The sequence below is a fragment of the Thamnophis elegans genome, chromosome 13 (assembly GCF_009769535.1).
Source record: "Thamnophis elegans isolate rThaEle1 chromosome 13, rThaEle1.pri, whole genome shotgun sequence".
NCBI classification, from domain to species: Eukaryota; Metazoa; Chordata; class Lepidosauria; order Squamata; family Colubridae; genus Thamnophis; species Thamnophis elegans.
The window spans coordinates 1230121-1250836 of record NC_045553.1 but is presented as its reverse complement, the minus strand read 5'-3'; the positions used below and the strand labels follow the sequence as shown (position 1 = coordinate 1250836).

General features: G+C 44.2%; 1 protein-coding gene across 2 annotated transcripts; it reads right to left on the bottom strand.

The window, feature by feature from the left end:
* Positions 1-525: 525 nt before the first annotated feature.
* LOC116516813 (serine/threonine-protein phosphatase PP1-gamma catalytic subunit A) lies at positions 526-14280 on the bottom strand. Of its 2 annotated transcripts, XM_032229440.1 has the most exons (8): positions 13936-14280; positions 6103-6234; positions 5264-5494; positions 4431-4535; positions 3248-3471; positions 2241-2375; positions 1563-1623; positions 526-741 (listed from the first exon to the last, which is right to left on the bottom strand). In XM_032229440.1, exons 1-8 carry the CDS (start codon positions 13988-13990, stop codon positions 728-730), a joined length of 957 nt encoding a protein of 318 aa, XP_032085331.1. In that variant the 5' UTR covers positions 13991-14280; the 3' UTR covers positions 526-727. The 2 variants fall into 2 exon arrangements, with proteins under 2 accessions (XP_032085331.1, XP_032085330.1); XM_032229439.1 differs by lacking the exon at positions 526-741 and having other exon boundaries at positions 1305-1623.
* Positions 14281-20716: the final 6436 nt, after the last annotated feature.

The following is a 20716-nucleotide window of genomic DNA, read 5'->3' as shown; positions in this document are numbered from 1 at the left end:
AATCCCACAAGATCTTGACCATCTGATTTTCGGTGACTTTTTCAGGCTGATGTTCCCACCAGTTTGTTGCTGTTTTAATATTATAATTTTTGCACAAATTCCCATGGATCATTTGTGCTACTGAATTGTGCCGCAATTTATAATCAGTCTGCGTGATTTTTTTACAGCAGCTGAGTATGTGATCAACAGTTTCATCAGCTTCTTTGCAAAGTCTGCATTTGGCATCATCAGAGGATTTTTCGATTTTGGCTATATAATAATATATTATTATATTAATATATTGATTATGATTATTATGTTTCAAGTGATTTTTTCATAAATGCGATGCTGAAAAAACCCCAAAGCCACGAAAATTAACAAGTTACTCATTTAATAGGCATTTACCACATTTGTATTGTACACTGTCATCTGTTTAAAAAGAGTACAGGTTTTTCTTTAGAAACAAAACGAAAAAAAACCACAAGAAACTGTGAGTCATCGAAACAGGTGAACGCGGGTTCACTGCTGCAGTTGGTTGTTTTCTAAGCTTTGTAGGTAGCAAGTCTCCAAGATGCAAATAAAACAAAACCTAAAGTTAATTCTAATTCTCAGGCAAGTCTCTTCACATGTTACAACTTTCTGAACTGGCTAAACGAGCACAGCAGCACGCTTCGACACTGAATATAAGGGGAGTATCAAAAGTCTTTAATCCTGTACTTCAGCTGCTCACAAGCTTTACTCTGCTAGTTCAAGTCGTCCTTCCTGCAGAGGAAAAAATCCAGCTTAAGACACCGGTGCATCTCTAGGGGCCTTGCTGACTGGCCTTAATCCCTGCACAACTTAATTTTACAGAGACACAAATATCTAAATCATGGCTTTTAGAAATCGTGATTTCAAAGTATACAGGAGGGGGGGGGTTAGGGCGCTGCAATTAAAACAGGCATCATACTAGTGAAGCTGGCGAAAAGTTCTGAGGGTGGGTTGAAAAAGCCGACAACGGGGACTCGGGTACAGGACAAGGAAATGCAAACGCTTTAGAAACAAAAGCGATCTACAAGTGAATCGTCATCGACGGTACACGCAATTTGACAGTCATACAAAGTTTCCTAAGTCTCGCGGCACGCTGGTGCCTCCTTGGCTCCTAAAACAAAGACAGGCATTGCACATCGCCTGGTCGGAGTCGGTTGCACAATTACCCAGAATGGCAGGAGAGGCGCTGTGAAGTGTACAGCCGGAACATCAAGAACAAAAAAAAGGGAGTGTTGTGGTTTTTTTTTTCCTCTCTTTCCAAAGACCGAAGTTTTGGGGTTGGTTTTTTTTTTAAAAAAACCTCTTCTTGAGAAGGGAGAAAAGTCCCATTTGCTGCTACATCCAGCAAATGCCATCCGTCAAAATGAATCGGAAAGGAAAACCACAACACATTTAAGTCTAGTCTTAGCAAGCGGATGGATACACATTTACCGGTTCGTTTTGTTTGCTTTTCGTTTTTTTTTTTAAAAAAAAGAAGATTATATACTATGGTACAAGTCCCAACCGGGAGGGCCCAAGGGGGGCCTATTTCTTGGCTTGTTTTGTGATCATACCCCTGGGTGGCGTTACGGGCCGGCTGGCGTTGGGCTTCTTCTTCTCCGCAGGCTTCAAGATCTGGAATGACAATTGGCTGGTTTAGTGATTCAGGATCTGCAGGGGAAACTACTACAAGGAAACCACACAGGTAGAGTTACACTGCTCTGCTCAAACCTGGGAAGATGGGGCTGAATGACTCCGCCCAAGACCCAGAGCGGAGGGTTAGGATCACATCTTCCTCTATGTCTCTGTCTGAAGAGATCATGCCTTTCCTCCCAATCCCATAAGCCCCTTTACGACCCGTGGACTTCAACTCCCAGAATTCCTGAGCCATGGCTTGGTTGAGAGGACAGGCGAGAGCCGGTGCTGGAGGATATCCCAGGCCAGGAGCAGTTTGGGCTTCCGAGACCAGCCCAACGAACCTGACCTCCGATGCAGTTGTGATGTTCCCCCCACATCTTGCAATGACCCCACTTCCTCCTCTCCACAGGTGCCTTCAGACAGCAGTGGGGAGAGAAAGGATTCTCAGGAGGAGGCAGGCGCAGGTCAATCTATTAAAGCTGCCCTGGATCTAGTATGGCTCAGCATGGAGCAACTGGCTAATGCTCGGAAGGTTGACGGGAAGGAAACCGTCACTGAACAAACCACAGAAATGTAAGGTAAGGGAAGCCCCCGGGCCTTCGAAGATACTTTACCTGAAAGGAGCACATTAGAGTCTCATCCACACTCATCATAGCACCTGCATTGTCAAACTCCCCACAGTAATTGGGGGCAGAAAACAGAGTTACCAGCTGCCTTTTTGCAAAGAATTCGTATCCATCTTCAACTACCTGTAAAGGGAAAAAAACAGCGGCGTTGGTGCCGGCAGGATGGGGAAAAGGCAGAAAAGCAGAAAGTCGTTTCAGGGGAAATGAAGGATGCTCCTTTGTTGGAAGTCTGTCAAAGGTTCCGTTTGCTGTGGAAATGCAAGCGCTGTGGACATGCAGGCTCTGACTGAAGCGGCCACAGCGCCAGGCACCGCAGCCGTTATGTCCCAACGAAGGGATAACACGAGCTGCCAACAAGTGCCAAAAATGGCCCTGGCTACTGTGCTCTACACACATATGGGATGTTTTAGGCAGGGTTAGAAAAAGCCAGCGGATTCTCGGTTTACATTTGCTGTGGCTGTGCTTTCCTACTTGGGAGCCTATTTCTAAATCCAATCGGGAGAAGTCCTCTCTCACTCCAGCCAGGGAGAGAAGGCCAAGAATTCCTAAAACCAAGCAGCTACTTGGATGCTAGGGGCAGAAGCGGGATTCCACCAGCTCGCCCCCAAACAGGAAGCTCCGACAATCAGCAGGGAGCGAACCAGTTCGCTCCTACGATCAACTGGGCCCGCCCATATGCCCCTGCGCTTTACCGACCTTTAGCTTCTCAGCTGAGTCGTCGGGCAGGATGGATTAGCGCAGTGGTTCCCAACTTGGCAACTTTAAGACTTGTGGACTTCAACTCCCAGAATTCTCCAGCCAGCTGCTGGCTGGAGAATTCTGGGAGTTGAAGTCCACAAGTCTTAAAGTTGCCAAGTTTGGGAACCACTGGATTAGCGTGCCTCAGCTGTTTTCCTTCCAAAGCAGCAATCCGGAAGGAGCACGTGTGCAAAGCGCTGGGATCCCACCCCTGGGCAGAGGGGAACGTTTTCTAGACCCTTCTGGTCTTCGCCTACCTGATGAGCTCTGCATATGAGGTCCAAATCGTGTTTATGAAGGAACTTTGCCACCACTTCGGCTCCAAATGTGAAGGAGACCCCTCGGTCGTTTTCGCCCCATCCAAGCACATCCTTGTCGGGATCAGACCACAGCAAGTCACAAAGGAGGCCTTGGTCTGGCACGTCTGTGGGCCGCATAATTCGCCGGATTTGTTCCATGGACTGGAGATCTGGTGATAAGCCTGGGCAGGATTAAGCGGCAGCTGGTTTGAATTTGGCTCACTCGGGAGGTGCACAACGCAAACACCACGCAAACTAGCCGGAAGTACATGGGGAATGAGACGGTTGCCCTGGCAGCTTCGCCTCCAGTTCTGAGGAAGAGCAGCCGGCCAACTTCATCTAAGAGGTGATGCTCAATCAAGGGACCCAATACAGGACCATGGTAGGACAGAAGATGAGAAATTAAAAACAATCCCTTTCTTGGATAACGTATCCGGATTTACTCAGACTTCAAATGGATTTAGGAGCGTCATTTGGAAACTGAAGTCACGAGTAGCACCGATTTCAACGGATGCAGTTGAAATGAAACTAAACCTGGATCCAATGCCAGGAAGATCCCGGCGTAACGTCGCACGTATCTACACTTCCAGCCCCTTCCAGAGCAAACTGAGAATCACCACTTTGGCCAAATCAACTGTTTCAACAAATAAACCTCCCGTTGCTTTAGCGCAGTCATCTCAAATGAAAGGGCGCCCTGCCCTTGCTGAGCCAAATGTGTTTCTCTCTCTCACACACACATCTGTTCGGCTGTAGCCTCCTACTCACATCCTCCAACACTGCAAGCTTGAGGTTTCTGCCTCAAAACATCCTGCAGATGTTTAGATTATAAGGCAGGAATGGCAAGGCCAAGCATTTGAAGGGCCCACAAGAGGCAAGACTATTTGAGCACAAGTATTTATATACCACAGAGGCAGCAGGAACTGTCTGTGTAACCTACACTTATCTCATATATCATTGAGGGTCTGTTAAATAATTTTAAGACGGCTTTCCAATATAAATTGGTCTCCCCCCCCCAAAAAAAACCCTCGTCATATAAGTTAGCTATGTTTAAGGAATGAAATGTTGAGTTTGTCTCTGAACATGCCTTGAAATTGAACTCTGATCAGTTACGAGGCCTAGGATAGCATCCAAAATCACGTACCTCCGTGGCAGCAAAATATTTTCTCGTCCACAATGGCTGCTATGGGTAAGCAGTTGAAGCAATCCGTGAAGGTTTTCCACAGCTTGATGTTGTATCTTCTTTTACCTGGAGAAGCCAATGAAGAAGTCGTTTCGAAATCAAGGGTGACAGAGAAGAGTAGTTTAAGGGGAATCCCTCGCAGTTACTCCTAGGCCTGATCTGGCCTGCCTTCAGTCAAGACTGGCTCGATCTCTATAGACTTGCAACCATTTGTTTAGTTCAAAGTTAAAATGGAACTGAAAAAACGGACTTATGACCAGACCTTGCACTTATGACCACTGCAGCATCCCCACTGCCACAGAATGCTTGGCGACCAGTGTATATTTACAACGGTTGCAGTGTCCCACTGGGCCACATTACCATCCTTTGCGACAGCTTCTGGCAAGCACAGTTAATGGGGAAGGTGGATTTGCTCCACAATGGGGTGATTCACTCAGGTCCTGCAGTGATTTGCTTAACAACCGTGGCAAAAGAAAATCGGGCACAGTTCACTTAACCTAAGCCTTGCTCAACAGGTCCCCATCTGTGAAGTCAAGGGCTCCCTCTACAACTTTTAACCAAAAGGGAAGATGATACAAAAACACAGAATAAGCTGGAGTTCATGCCGGAAAGGCACATGATTTATGTTCTGCCTTTGCCACAGGAGGCCTTCAAGGTGATACAAAAGCTCAAGGACGTGACAGCTCCCCTTACTCCAGGAGCCTCTTAACTCTGCAACCCTCCTAACGCCCAATTCCCTCTAAGGATAGATTTCATAGTCAAAATGAGGGCACATCCCCCCCACGCATACTTACATTCATCATAGAAGCCATAAATTCTATTAATGCTAGCACATTCATGGTTGCCTCTAAGGAGGAAAAAGTTCTCTGGATATTTTATCTTGTAGGCCAGCAAGAGGCAAATTGTCTCTAAGGACTGCTTCCCTCGGTCAACGTAGTCCCCAAGAAACAGATAGTTGCTCTCCGGTGGAAAACCACCGTATTCAAATAGCCGCAGGAGGTCGTAGTATTGTCCGTGGATATCACCTTAAGCAGAGGAAAGCGGTTTTCAGTGCAGTTTGGCTAACTAAAGCTGAGTCCATCACAGCAATATATTTTAAATATGCAGATTAACAGGAGCGTTACGTAAGAGCATTATGGAAAGTAACCTCAGTCAGGTTTTCAACAAGTTTCCCCATGTTGCCAAACCTTAGAACATTATTTACGGCTGTGGTTTTAAAGATAAATTAGATCAAAGTGTGAATTTCACCCATAGTTTTATATCTAAGAAGTCTACTCTAATATTTCTGAAAAAGAGGAAATAACTACTTCCCCCTCTCAGATGGACATGACAAGGATGGGCAAAGTAAGAGGGATTATATACTATTTAAATATTCAGAATAGCTACCAGACTTCAACAGTGTATCAAAAACTGATTTATCTTCCTGAAATTTGTTTCCTTGTGGTTACATCCAATAGTTCCTTTCAGAAACTCTGTTCAAAGACAGTTTCATCCTCAGTCAACGTGGCTGAAAGAGGTTACTAACTGCGATTCTCTAACAGACCCAACATCCTCACATACATCACCTGAAGTTATTACCTAACAAATTCTGTGCATCATGATTATTTAAAAAACAACAACACAAGGCGCTTACCACATATTTTAAGCGGTGCTTCAAGTTCTAACAGAATTGGTTGACTGAGGAAGATCTCGCGAGATTTCAAGCACAAACCTCTGATTTCATTCTCTTGAAGCTGGACATTTTTACCAGGTTTGGATCCTCTCACTAGGTAGAAAAAATATATAGGGTGATTTGTAGCACATCATACATACATAGAAGCCCAGTCAATTACTTTTATTAGGAGGGAGGATTTTGACACACCCACCCAAATCTTTCTTCAATTACATGTGTCAATTTATTTCACACTGATGGAACATTTGAGATAGGCATAGCTATGTTTTCATTACCAGCTTCTATTTTGTGCTGTTGGTGTGTATTTTTGGCAATTGGCACCACACATGCGGTATACCTTACAGTTTATTCCAGTTGCACCTTCTAAAAAGAATGCATACTTTTATTAAATTCAAAATAGCCACTCGGAATAATTGTGGCTATTAACACACAGATTCTAATGCATTATTAAAATGAGTGGAGTTCATTCCAGGAGGTGGGCATAGTTTAAAAGTGCTTGGTCCAAGCGTAGCTATAGTCGAAGCCGAAGCTGTGCACAATGTGTCATAGCACACCCTCTCTCAAGATGTCAACCATATTCTCTAAATGTATGTAAAAATTCTCAAAAATATTGACGGGAATTGTAGCAGCTTAGATTTGCATAATCAGTAGAACAAAGGATCAAGAAATCCTGCTGACCAATTGCCTCATTTGCATAATTTATGCCTATTTCATGCTTGCAGAGAGGGAACAAATGAGATTCTGTGATTATCTTCTCCAAGAGTTTGATTACAAGATTTTACATCTTCTCTCTCATCATCTGTGCCTTATATCATAAAACAAGCAAAGAAAAAAATACAGTTTAAAGTACTTGTACAGACAGTTCTGAAGAGCTCAAAGATTACGTTTAACAAGCTTTTTGCTTTGAGTCCTTATCAGAATCAGGTTGAAATTTCCAGCCGATTTCTCTCCGGAAATATAGGTCACAACCTGACCCATACTTGCCCTATAATTAGCTTATTCTGTCAGTCAGGTTAGCAGTTTATGGTCGTGTTATCAGTAGCATTAGATACCGGAGGAGCAATGAAAATTCTTATCACACATAACCAAGCATAAACTCACTGAAACGTTTCCTTCTGCATTGCAGCATGGCTGCTCTGTGACAGAAGGGATTCCTGTATCATTTCCCCCCCCCCAATTCAGCTCCCAAGCTATAAGCAGGTCACCTGAAATGTATTTCACAGGACTGCCAGGGATCTAACAGCAAAACAGCTACAGAAACCAATCCAAGATAACTGCATTTAAAAAAATCAACAGGGCAATTTGCATTCCTTAATCTTAAGCATTAGAATTAAGTCAAGGGTGTTAATGCAGAATAAGCTTTCCAGGCAGGAAATGTTGAATAAGTCGTCTTAAAATGCTGAAGTCCAAAGACCAAACTTTAGGGGGAAGTTAAGCAAACGATGACTGAAAGGAGTGTATGTTGAATTGGGGACCTACAGTTTTAATTTATAACGTGACCAAATGACAACTGTTCTCACAACTGTCTACGGCATAATTTATGTGCTTGCGCAAATCCTTATCAGCTGTCATCATTCCAAGATCCCTGCAAATATGTCTAATGTGCCAGATTGCTGACCACTCATCTGTTGCTTTGACTCTACCAGAGGAGCTGGTTTCCCTTAAAAAAACCCAAAGCATCTGAACTGCTAATAAGCGGAGAGGAGGAAGATTCGCTCTTTACAAACCCCCTTCACAATTTTCAGAAAGGAAGTGCTTTAATGTTGGAGATATAGAAAACAGGCCTCCCAGAGCCAGGATTGTCACAGAGATGGTCCAGAGCAAAACCTCTTCAAGCCGCTATCTCTAAAAATAAATAGTTCCTGGGCTGGGCGACCTGGCGACATCAAAGGGACAGAGAGAGAGAGAAAAGTGAGGCCAAGAGATGCTCTTGAGTGGTTCAGCTGGAATCCTACATCACTTTATTCCTCCTTTCGGAGTGTTGTTTCCTTTAGTGGCTGTTATGTAACCTTTATGTAACACTGTACAAGAAGTGGTACCCTGAATTAACTTACCTACTTCTCTCTCTCTCCATTTTTTTTCCTTTTGAACTAGTACAGCACAAGCTAACATTTGATACTTAAAAGAGAACCGAAAGGCGAGATAAATAGGTAAGATATAGACAGAGAAGCCCATAAACTGGAAAGTGAGCCTCGCTTATTGGGGCTTTCAAACCTATAATAATCTCTTAAGCTTTGTCTGTTCCAAATATTTTAACACGTGCCCTGAATTAGTGCCAGTTCATGTGAGTAAAAATATCGCACATCTGTTTTGCCAGGCAAATCCTACAGAAATCCGTTCTTAGGGCCCCCCTTCCCCCCCACTTGTAAAGTTCAGAAATATTCTGAACTTAGCGGAGGGCACAGCTTCCTTGACGAAGAGAGGGACAACACAGGAGTTAATCATGGACACCACTCTTGATTTAATAACCATTTAAACAGCAGAGAAAAACAATGGCCTATGGAAAACAACAGACGACCTTATATTTATCAGATGGGAGGGGAAATCTCTAAGTTATAATTCTCCCCAGCATAATGTGATGTGCTGAGTAAGTACACAAATGATACCGCACAGAGCCAGGGAGGAATGAATGGGTAGTTGGTTTAGGAAACTATTAAATTTGCAGAAGTACAACAGATATTTTTAAAATAATTTTCAGAGTAGCCCACCCAGGACTGAACCGAAGCAGTGCCACAGAATGTGGAATTGGGGAAGAGGAAGAGGAGGGGTGGAGGCAACGAAATGGCCTGTTGGTCGGGGACACAACCGGCTGGCTGGCTGAGCGAGTGAAACTCTGCCATGAAGACTGCAGTTGCACAGCCGGCTCTGGGTGTCAGTCGGCAGAGGTAAACCTTTCAACCTTTTCCACAGGTCAGTCCTGTGCCCTCAGCCTGGCTTCGAAGGAAATCAAGCGTTTCATGTCTGCATGCCAAGAGAAAAACATCGACACGCTTAAAAGGATCACCGTTGTCTTTCTTTTCTTTTTTTTAAAGGCAAAACCTACACTGGTATTCCTCGACTTCCAATAGTTCATTTAGTGAACGTTCAAAATTACAGCACTGAAAAAAAAGTGATTAGGTCACATGATCAGAATTCAACTGTGTGGCAACTGGCTCATATTTATGACGGTCGCCGCATCCCGAGGTCATGCGATCCGCCTTTTGTGACCTGCTAGTCATAAACTCAAATGGGGAAGGCAGATTCATTTCACAACCGTGCTCTTAACTTCATAACAGCAGTGATTCACTTAACGACTATGGCAAGAAAGGTCGCAAACTCACTTTACAAATCTTTTACTTAGCAATGGAGATTTTTTGGGGCTCAATTGTGGCCGTAAGTCGAGGACTACCTGTATTTTCACATGGCAGCTGTTCATTAATTACAACCCCACTTGTTTACCCTGCAAAGGGAGAGAAGGGTAGAGGCAGCAGGCAGAATCCAGCCAAACCTGCTTTGCTCCCCTGATGCAACCTACCTGGCTGATTAGTGATTTGTTCCAGAGGAAAATATTTATCACCGACATGCACATAGCCGGCTCTTGGACTCCAACGCTGGAAGTCTTGAAGAAGATGTTGGATATCCATTTGTCTGAAGTGGTGTGGGGCTTCCTGCCTAGGCAGGGGGTTGGACTAGAAGACCTCCAAGGTCCCTTCCAGCTCTGTGATTCTAGTCTATTCTACTAGTGAACAGCACTAATTACAAATGGCACAACCAAAATCAATTCGTTCCGCAGGCTTAAATTTGCTTCCATTGTTCACTAAAGCGCCGTGACCATCATCTTTAGGCTCCCCCCACCCCCATTACGATTTTTCAGGCCATAGTTATAATTATGGCCTGAAAATCGTAATAGGGGGGAAAAGCATAAAGTCCTTCACCGCAAAGGAAGCATGAAATAGCACAGTAACAGTTGGAAGGGACCTTGGAGGTCTTCTGGTCCAAACCCCTGTTCAAGCGGGAGTTCAGGCGCGTGGGGCTTGCACACGTTAATGGCAGAAGGAAAAGGAAACCCAAGTCCACCTTTGCAAAGACCACCAGGTAAAATAGTTTGCAGTCTGCACTAGTCACCTGTGGTTAAATAAGAGTTTTAGAAAGATAAGAGTGAGAAAAGCACGGAAGCCTGTTCTTCTAACAAGAAGCCTATAATTTCCCACTTGCATCTGGGTTGTTAAAAGCCCAGACGGGATTAAAATATGTTGCTTTGAGATAAAAGGCTATTCAACATCTACTAGCCTTGATAAACAAGTAAATAACAAGATTTTCTGGTCATACAAAATAGGTGGTTGAACGCACTATTTTCTTTCCAGGTATCTATCTAATCAGACAGATCTATAATAGTCTGCAGGCCCTGCCTAAAGCCAGAAGATCTACATTGGGACAGGCCCACTAACGTTTGTCTGGGAGCTTGTAGCTTTTCCAGCTATAAAATGGAAATTAAACTGGCTGCTTTGAGCGCAAAACTACCTCCTTTTTATCGTATTCGTGGGGTTGAAAGTTTGAGTTCCCTGCATTAACCAAATATGGAGAACTGGAGCATGCAGACAGTTCTAATTATATTTTATAGCAATGCCACCCTTCCAAAGTTCAGAAATGATATGAAGCCTCACTTTCATTCCCCTCTTCTTGGATCTGAAAGGAAGCAGGAGAGCTAAAGCTTTGCAGCTTTTTTGTAGCAACAACGAAGCCCCAAGATCTTATTGCAACTCTTCGAAGAATGGGGTAAAATACACAACTTAGAGAAGCTTCCTTCTCTAAGATGCTGAGAGATGCATTTTAGAATAAAATGCCGATAAATGCATTTTAGAGCCCAAAATCTTTCACGTTTGGGATTGAAATGACCGATGCAGAAGGAAAAAAGAAAATGAGATACTTTTATAGCTAATCACTTCCAAGAGAATTTTTTTTTTAAAATCCCTCTGCCGCATAATTTAAATTATATTAGTAGAGATGTAGCATTAAGTAGCTATAAGATTTCTATTAATAGAAGATAATGGAGGTGTAAATATGCCCTGCTTAATCCCTCCAAGTTATGTGCCAATTTAAAACTCATGTTGCGTTAAAGGACGCCCAAAATTAATCTATACTGAACTCATGCTGTTGTCATCTGAAATTTAAATTTGTTAAACAAATGAAGAGAGATGATTAAACAACCATTTTTACTAAGCATGCAAGAACACCTCTAATAACACTGGAAGGGTTTGAATTTTGGGGGGGTTAGTTCTATCTAGGCTAATATCAAACATCTTGAATTTATAAATCCAGTCTTTTTTTGCATTGCTAACTCTCTTGCAATGGTCTTTCAGCAAACCTAAAGGAGAAGGATTGGTGAAAGGCACATAGGTGGCCCAGTTCATATTATTTTACACATCCATTTGCTAGAAATTAAACTCCCAAACTGAGTTATTAATCGAGAATGGAGTCGGATGAGGCTCAACCCAGTAGCTGCCTTCTAATTTGTGCTTATTGCTGGAAGGAATGTTGGTCATCAGGTCTGTTCACCCAACTCAAGTTTAATCCAAGGCCAGCCTCCTGCAACGAAAAACTGGAGACAAATGCCCCAAATGTACAGAACACATCGCCTCTTGGAGGTGCCCCAGAAAAGCCCTTGGACCAGTCCGTCAGATGGTTCCGATGAGAGGAGCCACCTGGAACCCAGCCCCGGAGTTTAGAGTAGTCAAAATGTCAAACTGATGTCATAATGCTTGGATTAAGTCTGTAATTTGTTTGCAAGCAACATGTTCACTCCAGCTCAAAGAATCAGGCCTATTTTTAAAGTTAATGGCCATAATAGACGGGCACAGGCGGACAAGCAGCATTTTTACGCCCTCCTAATTCCCTGGACCGGCAATCACGGAGTGTCAGGAAGACTGGGCTAACCAACAACCTCTCTCTTCCCTCCGAGCAAGACTCCACCTATGTTAAAGAGGGCAAAACAAAGAGAGGCCTGCAAACTCCTTATGCTTCTATTCTAAGAAAGGGCAGACTAGAAAGGCCTGTAAGATTTCCACCCTCCAAGTATAAAACACATCTCGTACAAAAACTTTGGGCAATTTGGAAGGTGAGGCTCTAAATCTTGGATGCAAGTCCTCCTGAAGAATTCCTTTCCTTCCTCTCACCACTTGAGCAAAGGAGCCCAGGGATAAGGACTGCAGGACCAGAGATCAAAACCACAGCAATTTCAGCTTTTGGATCCTGGGGAAAGAGGGATATTTATTCTACACACACACACACACACACCCTCAGAAACCCTCCATTCCTACTCTTCTGCTTTCCCTTCACAGCAGAGGGGCCTACTTTCACCTCACCCACCTTATTTATGTTTACTTTGTGGCATCTCACCCTAGAAGCCCAAACCCATATATTTCTCCTAGTATTTCTCCTCTTAGAAGAACAACTTGAGTAAGGTTCTGGAGCTGAGAGAGAATGTTCAAAGTTATCTATGTGTTCACACGTTAGTACTGGGCCATCCTCACACCGGCTTCCAATCAGATCCAGCCAGAACCAGAATAAAATTACATTTAACAACTTCCCACTTTGTTGCAAAAACCCAGGAACCCAACAGAAGCCAAACGGCAACCCAACTAAAAGACTCTTTTATTCCGAGGATGCTTTTCCAATTCAGATCTGAAGAAGCTGCTTGGAGGAGAAGCGAAACATTTTAAAGTGGGGGGGGGGGGGAAGGAACCAAGGAAGTCCAATTGCCTTTTTGGAAAAGGTACCTTTGGGGAGAATCATAACCTGGGTGATTGGGAATCTCCAGAGCCGGGCACACGTAAACCCGTTTCCCTGCAAAGGAGAACCTACAAAGGTTTTTCCAAAATAGATCTTATTTGCGAAGTGAAATCAAAGGCGAAGGTAAAGAAAAAATATATATTTGCCCCTTGACCCCATTTTCTTCTAATGGGTAACAAGGCACGGCCGACCTGCATCACCCTGACTCTGCGTTTTTCATTAATTACATACGGCACCTGTGTTTATTTGTATGTCTCATTATTTATATGTCTCGGTGTGTTTGTGTGTGTGTGAGAGACACACGCAAATGCCTCGTTTTCTCTCCCCCTCCCCGTCCTATTTGGGCCAAAGATTCAGGCCTCTTTTAACTGCCTGCCCCCCACATCCACTCAGCCAAGCCCCTGCCACCCTCTTACCAGGCATCCTTAAAAATCCACCCCCAATAATAAAAATGGGGGGGGGGGGAAATAAAACACATTAAAGAGAGGCTACCCCCCCCTCCCCAGGTAAACAAGGCTACATTTCACCTTCCCTGCCAGGTATCTCCTTCCCTCCATTGAGCATCCCTTCGCTTCACCCCCCCAAAAAAACCCCTCTTTAAAATGGGGGGGGGATCTTGGCGCCCTTTTCTCGCCCGCCCCCCCATTTCCCAGCCTTCCTTTGTCCAAGGATTTGATTTCAGCCCCCTCCCCACAATCCAAAGGCCTTCCCAGATTTTGGGAGGGGAACCCCGATTTTCGGGCAAGGGGGGGGGAGGAGAGAGAAGAACGTGCGGGGGGGGGGCGGCCTGCAATGAGGAGGGGGTGTATATTTGTGGGAGGGGGGGTCCATCTTCAAAGCGCCCCCCCCCTTTCCGCCGAAAGAAGGGGAGGGGGTCTTGCCCCCCCCCCTGAAGGGGAAGGGGCCCCAATCGGAGCATCCTGGGAGGGGGGGGTCGCTTCCCCCTCCCACTATTACCAAAGGGGGGGGCGCAGATGCCTCCCCCCCTCCCGCCCCCCTCCCTCCCCAGAGCCGCCCCCTCCTCACCCTCCAGCAGCCGTTGGATGATGCTGTCGATGTTGAGCTTGTCAATATCCGCCATCGCCTCTCCGCGGCTGGGGAAGGAGCCAAGCCGGAGCCCGCCGGGTCGACTTCAACCTCCACCTCCTCCTTCACCGCGGGCCGCCCCCGGCTCCCGAGCCGGCGCTTGCCTCCTTCGCCTCCGCCTACCACCGCGCTCCTCTCGCCCCCCTCTTTCTTCTCTCTCTCTCTCTTTCTCTCCCCTCAGCGCCGATCGCGCACCCGCCTCAGCAGCCCAGCAGCATCCCCGGCGACGGCGACGGCGGCGGCGGCAGCGGCATCGGCGAACAAAATGGCCGCCTCGGCCCTCCCCCTTCGCCTCAGTCGCCCGCCTTCGGGGTGGGGGCGGAGGAGGAGGAGGCGCAGGGATAACGGAGGAAGCGCCCGCCGGGACTTCTTTCTGGGCCAAGAGCGGGAAGCTTTGAGGGAGAGAGAGAAAAAAAAGGGGGGGGGGAACTGGCGCGCGCGCTCGCCCGTTTTCTGCCCCTCTCACTCGGCGGCTCCCTCCCACCCCCACCGGCCGCGCGCACGCGCACTCTCACACTCTCGCGCGCGCTCTCTCTCTCTCTCCCCGTCCCGCGCGGGCGGCCTCACTCAGTTCGCGCGCCCGCGATCCTTCCGCCTGGGGAAAAGAGATAGAAAGGAAAGATGCGGGAGGGGAGGGGGGAAGAGCGGAAAAAAAGAGTCCCTCCTCCTCGTTTCTGTCAGGGCGCTTCTGAGGGGAGAAGAATCCAAAGAAAGCGAGGGAAATAATGGAAACCTAATGGGGAGAGGAAAGGGGAAAGAGAGAGATGGGAGAGAGAGGGAATGGCGTTCTGCCTAAGGGGTGGATTAAAAAGACTGTCCTTTAATAATTGATCATGTGGGGGGGGGGGTGTCAAAGGAAAGAGTTCCCTTGAGGATGTGCAGAGTTCTCCGTATTGTACTTGTCGCCTCCCATCCCCTTGAGGGTGAAGGAGCAGAGTTGCACCAAGCCTTAGAAGAAAAAAAAGAGAAATAAACAGAGAAGCTGTCCAGATGCTGAACTGAGCCACTGAATTAAATCCATTGTCGGCTGGTGCAACAGTCCTCAGGATTAGAACTCATGGCCACCCCTTGCCAAAGCCCCCCTCTACAGTGTGTGTGGGGGGGGGAGAAAGGTCCTGGGGAGGGGGTTTTCCATTTGAAGAAAAAGGGGGGGTTCAGGAAGTCTTATGGGGTGTGGGGTGTCCTCAAATAAGATTAAAAACCCTTGCAAAAAGGGTTGTGAGGAGGTTTGCAACTGCAAACCTCCTCGCAAGCAAACATGTGTTGCAGAATTTGTGGTTTCCACCCTGTGCAAAAATGGATGTCGCAAGGGAAAAAGGGGAACCGCTTAAGTCGATCCATGGAGGGACAAGATTTATCAAGATTAGATTCCAGAAAGAAAGAAAGAAAGTGGTTTCCCCACTTGATAAGCAAAACCTCTCTCCTCCTGCCTTTCTCCTGGGATTGCATTGCAACCCGTTCCCCCAAAATGTGGACTCCACACCCACCCACCCACCCAAAAAAGCCCATGACAATTTGGCTCACAGGCTGAGTAATAGGAAAAAGGCAATGGAAAACACACACCCCCCCAAGCTCTTCTGTGCAGAAACATCGCTTCCTTTAGAAGAAGCGATGGGGTCAATTAACAAAAGGTAAAAAAAAAAGTGTAGTTTTTAAAATGCAATATATAATTGACCCTCTTTGCGTTTTTTAGCAGGAATATTTGTCTTTGCATCTTCCTACGTGAAGCTCAACATGATTCCCTGAATCCAGAAAGCTGCAGCATGAAACCTGCTCTTCCCCCCCCCCAAAAAAAAATGCATGCCTCGTTTCTAGGCTAAAAGCAGCTAAAACCAGCATCGCCTGGACCCCGGGAGATTAAAATGTTAAGAGCAAATGGGAGATCAGCAATAGAAAGCAGAGCCAGAGCCTCAATCCCAAAACCCTAAGTCAGCATTAATACTGTATAGCACATCATGTATTCCCTTCGCACCCACCCACACAGATTCTGCAGCCACCGCACAGCCCTCATCTTTCCTGAATTATTTCGAGGCTTTCCCCTCCTTCTGTACCTTTCCTCCCCATAAATCTCTTTTATTTTGGTGCTTCCAGCATCCGGGAGGCTTTCCAATGCTATTTATGATGCATGGATGGAGGACTGGTGGTCCATGAGTGACGGTGTTATTAGTATGTACTATTATTACGGCAGATGTCAAGGCCAAATTTTGTCCTTTCCAATTGACCCATTGCTGAATAGCTCTCCTAGCCTTATGCTGAGATGTGGCAGAAATCTGTCAGGGGAAAAGCCTCAAAGCAATTAGACTCAGCCAAGTGGGGATAATACGTTTAATTTCATGGGCAAGGAAAAAGAATGTCCAATGTTTCAATTGTTTTTGTTTTTAATGTTTGACCAAATGTGGTTTAATTACTGCATTTAGGACCACCTGAATGGATAGAGCGGTTTTTATTTTATTTTTTTTCTCGAAAGATGTCAGCTCTAATGTTTAAATATTAAGTAAACGTTTCTCCTCTGAGGTCTTATTTTTGGAACACGCGCAGGCAACACAGAGGCGATTATGTAATAACATTAACTGTAACTATGTCATTATCACTGGGGGAACTGGTAAGTCTTTTGAGCCGAGGCAGGGAGCTTGAGAAAAGCTGCAGTGTCATCTCATCTTGAAATAAGCCAGGAAGAGAGAGAGTCAGTACCAAGGAAATAGAGGTCATCTGGGTTAAATCATACGCCATGTGCAGAATATGATTCTACCTAAAATAACAAAAAAGAATGGATTAAGTCTGGGCAATAGGGTTTAAATCAAACTGCGGAAGAAATATAAAAAGTCACTGGAATTTGAAAAACCCTTAAAAGACCTGGGTTTATACTGGTGTGTCTAAACACTAAATGGGCTTCATTCTCATTCTCATTCTCTCTCTCTCTCTCTCTCTCCCTCCCTCCCTCCCTCCCTCTCCCCCCTTCCCTCTTCCTCTCCCTCCCCCATCTCCATCTCATCTCATTAGTTAAATTTGAATTAATTCTGAGTTCCAAAGCTTCCTTTCCTCGTTCTGGGACATATAACTCCTTCTCTGGATCTGCAATCCGGTTGCTTCTTCCATAGATAAAATCACCTTCACTAGAAAATATATCACTTTGCTGCCTAGGTCCTTGTACCCGTAATTATTCCTTCTATCCTGCCAGGTTCCCTTAATTTTTTTTCACTTGATTGTGCTTATTGCCAACAGGACCTTCCCTGCCACCAACAGAAAAATTCCCAACCTTATTTAAAAATTTGAAGATATTAAAATGTTCATATCCCATTTTTTTTCAGTTCTGTAATTCTGCTGTGTTTCTCGCATATTATTCTTCTCTACCTGAATTATCCCACCATCCTATTTTAATAGGCAGTGATATTCCTTTAGGGAATATCTATAAATATCTATAAAGTCACCAAGAGTCGGACATGACTAAATGGTTAAAAACAACAAGAGTATTCCTTAGTGTTTTAACAAGTAAGTTTTAACAAAACTGCCTTATGGAACGAGTTATTCTTAGCAAAGAAAATTTAGTCTCCTCTGCAAAGCTATAATTGTGCCAATAAAAGAAACCCAAACAAAATACCACAAACCCTTTTTGTAGTTTCGCAGTGGAGTGTCATCTTTCTGTTCCTAAAGTGTTTGGTGAGAACTTTATGTAGAGAAGTGAATCCTAAATGTATAAAACCCCCTCTATTTGCCCCCAAATGACTCTTTGGGACACCGAAGGGATCTAATGAGCTACATTCCAAGGAAATCCCGCTTTTATCTCTTATATTTGCATTGCTTGACAAAACTAACAAACAATGTTCCCTGCTCTCTCTTGACATTTCCCAAGCCTTGAATGACAATTTGGCTAAATAATGCAGGGCGACCTTATTCCTTCTGCTCCCTAGCTTTGCATTTCTTTCACGGCTGCCTCCTTCTCCAAATCCCCAATTTGGAAAGGCTTGTTTGTTTAATTTTCCTTTTGCATTTCTCTTTTCCTTTTGGATGCTTTTTGTGGTCCTACTGGGTTGCTAATTACTGAACATCCTGGCCTCATAAAGTAAAAAAATAGTTGAGCTATACTTTAATTTGTGAACTAAGGCAAATTCTCCAACACTGGAAGTTTTAAAGAAGGGATTGGACAGCCATTTGTCTGAAGTGGTATAGGGTTTCCTGCCTAAGCAGGGAGTTGGACTAGAAGACCTCCAAGGTCCCTTCCAACTCCCTTATTCTATTCTCTTCTCTTCTAGATTTCAATCATTCTGTGGACACTGTCAACACATGTAATGGCCACTGTCTGCTTTTTATGAAATAAATTCAAAATATGGCTTTGCTGAACAAAGGTATGTCAAACAGGAGAATATACAGAATTGTCTTAACAAAGCTTGTTTTGGGAATATATTCTAAATGTTGGAATTCTGTAGATGTACTGAGCACCAACAGACAGCAAATAAAATAGAACTGCACAGTAGGTTTTGGAAAGTCAGGAAGAACATTCATTTCCTTTTCATCTGACATTTTTGAAATGGCAAAAGTGTGACAGCAGCATCATTAAGAGCTTTCAGTGTTGCAACTTCGTGATGCAAGACGAAACTATATTTTTTTGTTTCAAGTGGTGAGACTCAGTGGGGAACATTTTCCTTGCCTTTTTCCCCCCCTCTTCCTCCCAGTAAGGCTGCTTGTGGGCACAAACTGGGTTTGGAAGGAAATGAACAGAAATGGAAGAGAACAAACCTGAATGGAATTCTGAATAAGGTCATCTTTTGCTATGTTAACCAATTTTTTCCATTTCCCCCTTAAAAAACAAATAGACTGGAATTCTCATGGCAATGGAATGTATTATTATGAGTGAGAAGGCTAGCTGAGATTTGAAGCCTAATTGTCAATTGTACTATCTTTGTCTCAAACAATTCATACTAACTTAATCTCTGGACAACCAGAAGTGAGCTAGTCCTAACTCTGGGGCTCCCTTATAACTGGCTCCCTTCTTAGCACAGTGTGTGAGAACTCTGTTCTAAGGATTATTGCACTTGGTTTTTTATTGTGGATTTTCCCAAGACATCTGTTTAGCAGCAACTGAGTTCTGGGATACACGGATGCAGCTGTGCTCTTTCCATGTTCTTCTGTTTTCATGAAGTAAGTCTGCTGGTGATGACACATGTGAAGATAATGGTTATTTATTCTGGCAGCGGCTGTCTTTATTTGTTTTCATCTTCACATTTTCCTCTTAACTATTCTATTAGGATAAACTGGCTGGCAGGTCTTCAGGTATGATGTAACTGTTATGTAAAATACGGTATGAGCATGACTGAGCGGATTTTAGTAGTATACCTGAATTAAACTTCAGGTGAGAGAGAGCCTTGCACCTATTAATGGACTTTTTAATATGCTGTTGCATGCATTTTAGGATTAGGATTTATTTCATTTATATCTGTTATTTGCTTGCCTTCAAACTGTTCCCAATGCCTTGAAGATTATCACACGAGAAAGCCTCCACACTGACTTCTATGTGGTTGCTGGGTAGGAATTACGAGAATTGATCTAGTGCAATCAACACGTGAGAGTTGATCTAGTATTCTGTTCAGTCTGTAGCTCACCTTGTTGATAGCATAACAACTTTTTACTGCAAATCTCCGTCCATCTATGAAGCATCACAAAATTCCCCAGATCCAATTCTCGCTCAGGAGGGTCACGAAGCAGCACATGACAAGCTGTCCTGCAAGAGTTTTACAACATGACCATGAGACACACACTTCGTAATTTTAGGATACTTCTGCAATTGTAGTTCCAATTGCTAGTGTACTTTTTTTTAGTGCGATATTATACTGTAAATGTGTGCAAAGTTCAGACAGTGACTCTGTACATTTCAAGTACTGTGCTTTCTTTGGAAAAAGGAAGCAATCACACCCAGTCCAACCTTTCTCCGGAAAACCCTCTTTTGCGTTTTGCCTATTCCCTAGTTTCTATACCGTTAGATTGCACTCAAGTATAGTACATTTCATATTTTTTCTCAGCTTTACAATGCTTTTGATAGGTTTCCAAATTGGTTCCCTCCCCCCTGCAAATTAACACATTTCCCCCAGCAATATTTCCTAAGTGAAAATCACAATACCATAATTTGTAACTTACTATTCAATTGCTTAGAAACAACACAACTGCTCTCCCCACCCAAAAAAAGAATTGTCATAAAGCAATCATAAGAAAAATAATTGTTGAGGTACAATAACTTCAGGAGGTCATAATAACTGAGGGAAAGATTTCGTTTCAGCAACACCCTTGATTTTAAAATTCTAGAAGACATGTTGCTTGTCTTAAATTTCCGCCAGCTCCTGTCCATTTTTTAAAATTAATGTCGTCTGGGGAAATCAATGATAATTCAGGATCGTCTTCAGTTTGAGTCAGCATTTAGTTCATTGATTCAGAATTGCATTAAGATTCTAGGCTGTTCAAAACGACAATTTCCCAAGAGATTCCAACCATTTCAACTGAGGTAGTTTTTAATTTTTGTCACGAATGGGTATAGTTCTACCAGCAGATGATATAGGTTTTGACTTAGGTGGAACTAGAACCAGCAAGAGAAGAGGAGAAAAATGGCTGTTTAAACCCACTTTGTCTTCCTTCTGCAGCTGCAACCCAACAGACGCCAGCAATGAATTTTCAAGCAGTGTACGATTTACTTGTTATCTGGTTTCCGCCGAATGGGAATTCTGGGAATTGCAGT

Bases quoted from the DNA above. Each gene is read 5' to 3' on its own strand.
- LOC116516813 (XM_032229439.1), bottom strand. From the start codon at position 13,990: ATGGCGGATATTGACAAGCTCAACATCGACAGCATCATCCAACGGCTG. The intron at 5,495-6,102 runs GTAAGCGCCTTG...CCTCTGCTTAAG, and splicing joins AGCACCGCTTAAAATATGTG to GTGATATCCACGGACAATAC. The intron at 3,472-4,430 runs GTACGTGATTTT...AATCCTGCCCAG, and splicing joins AATATTTTGCTGCCACGGAG to GCTTATCACCAGATCTCCAG.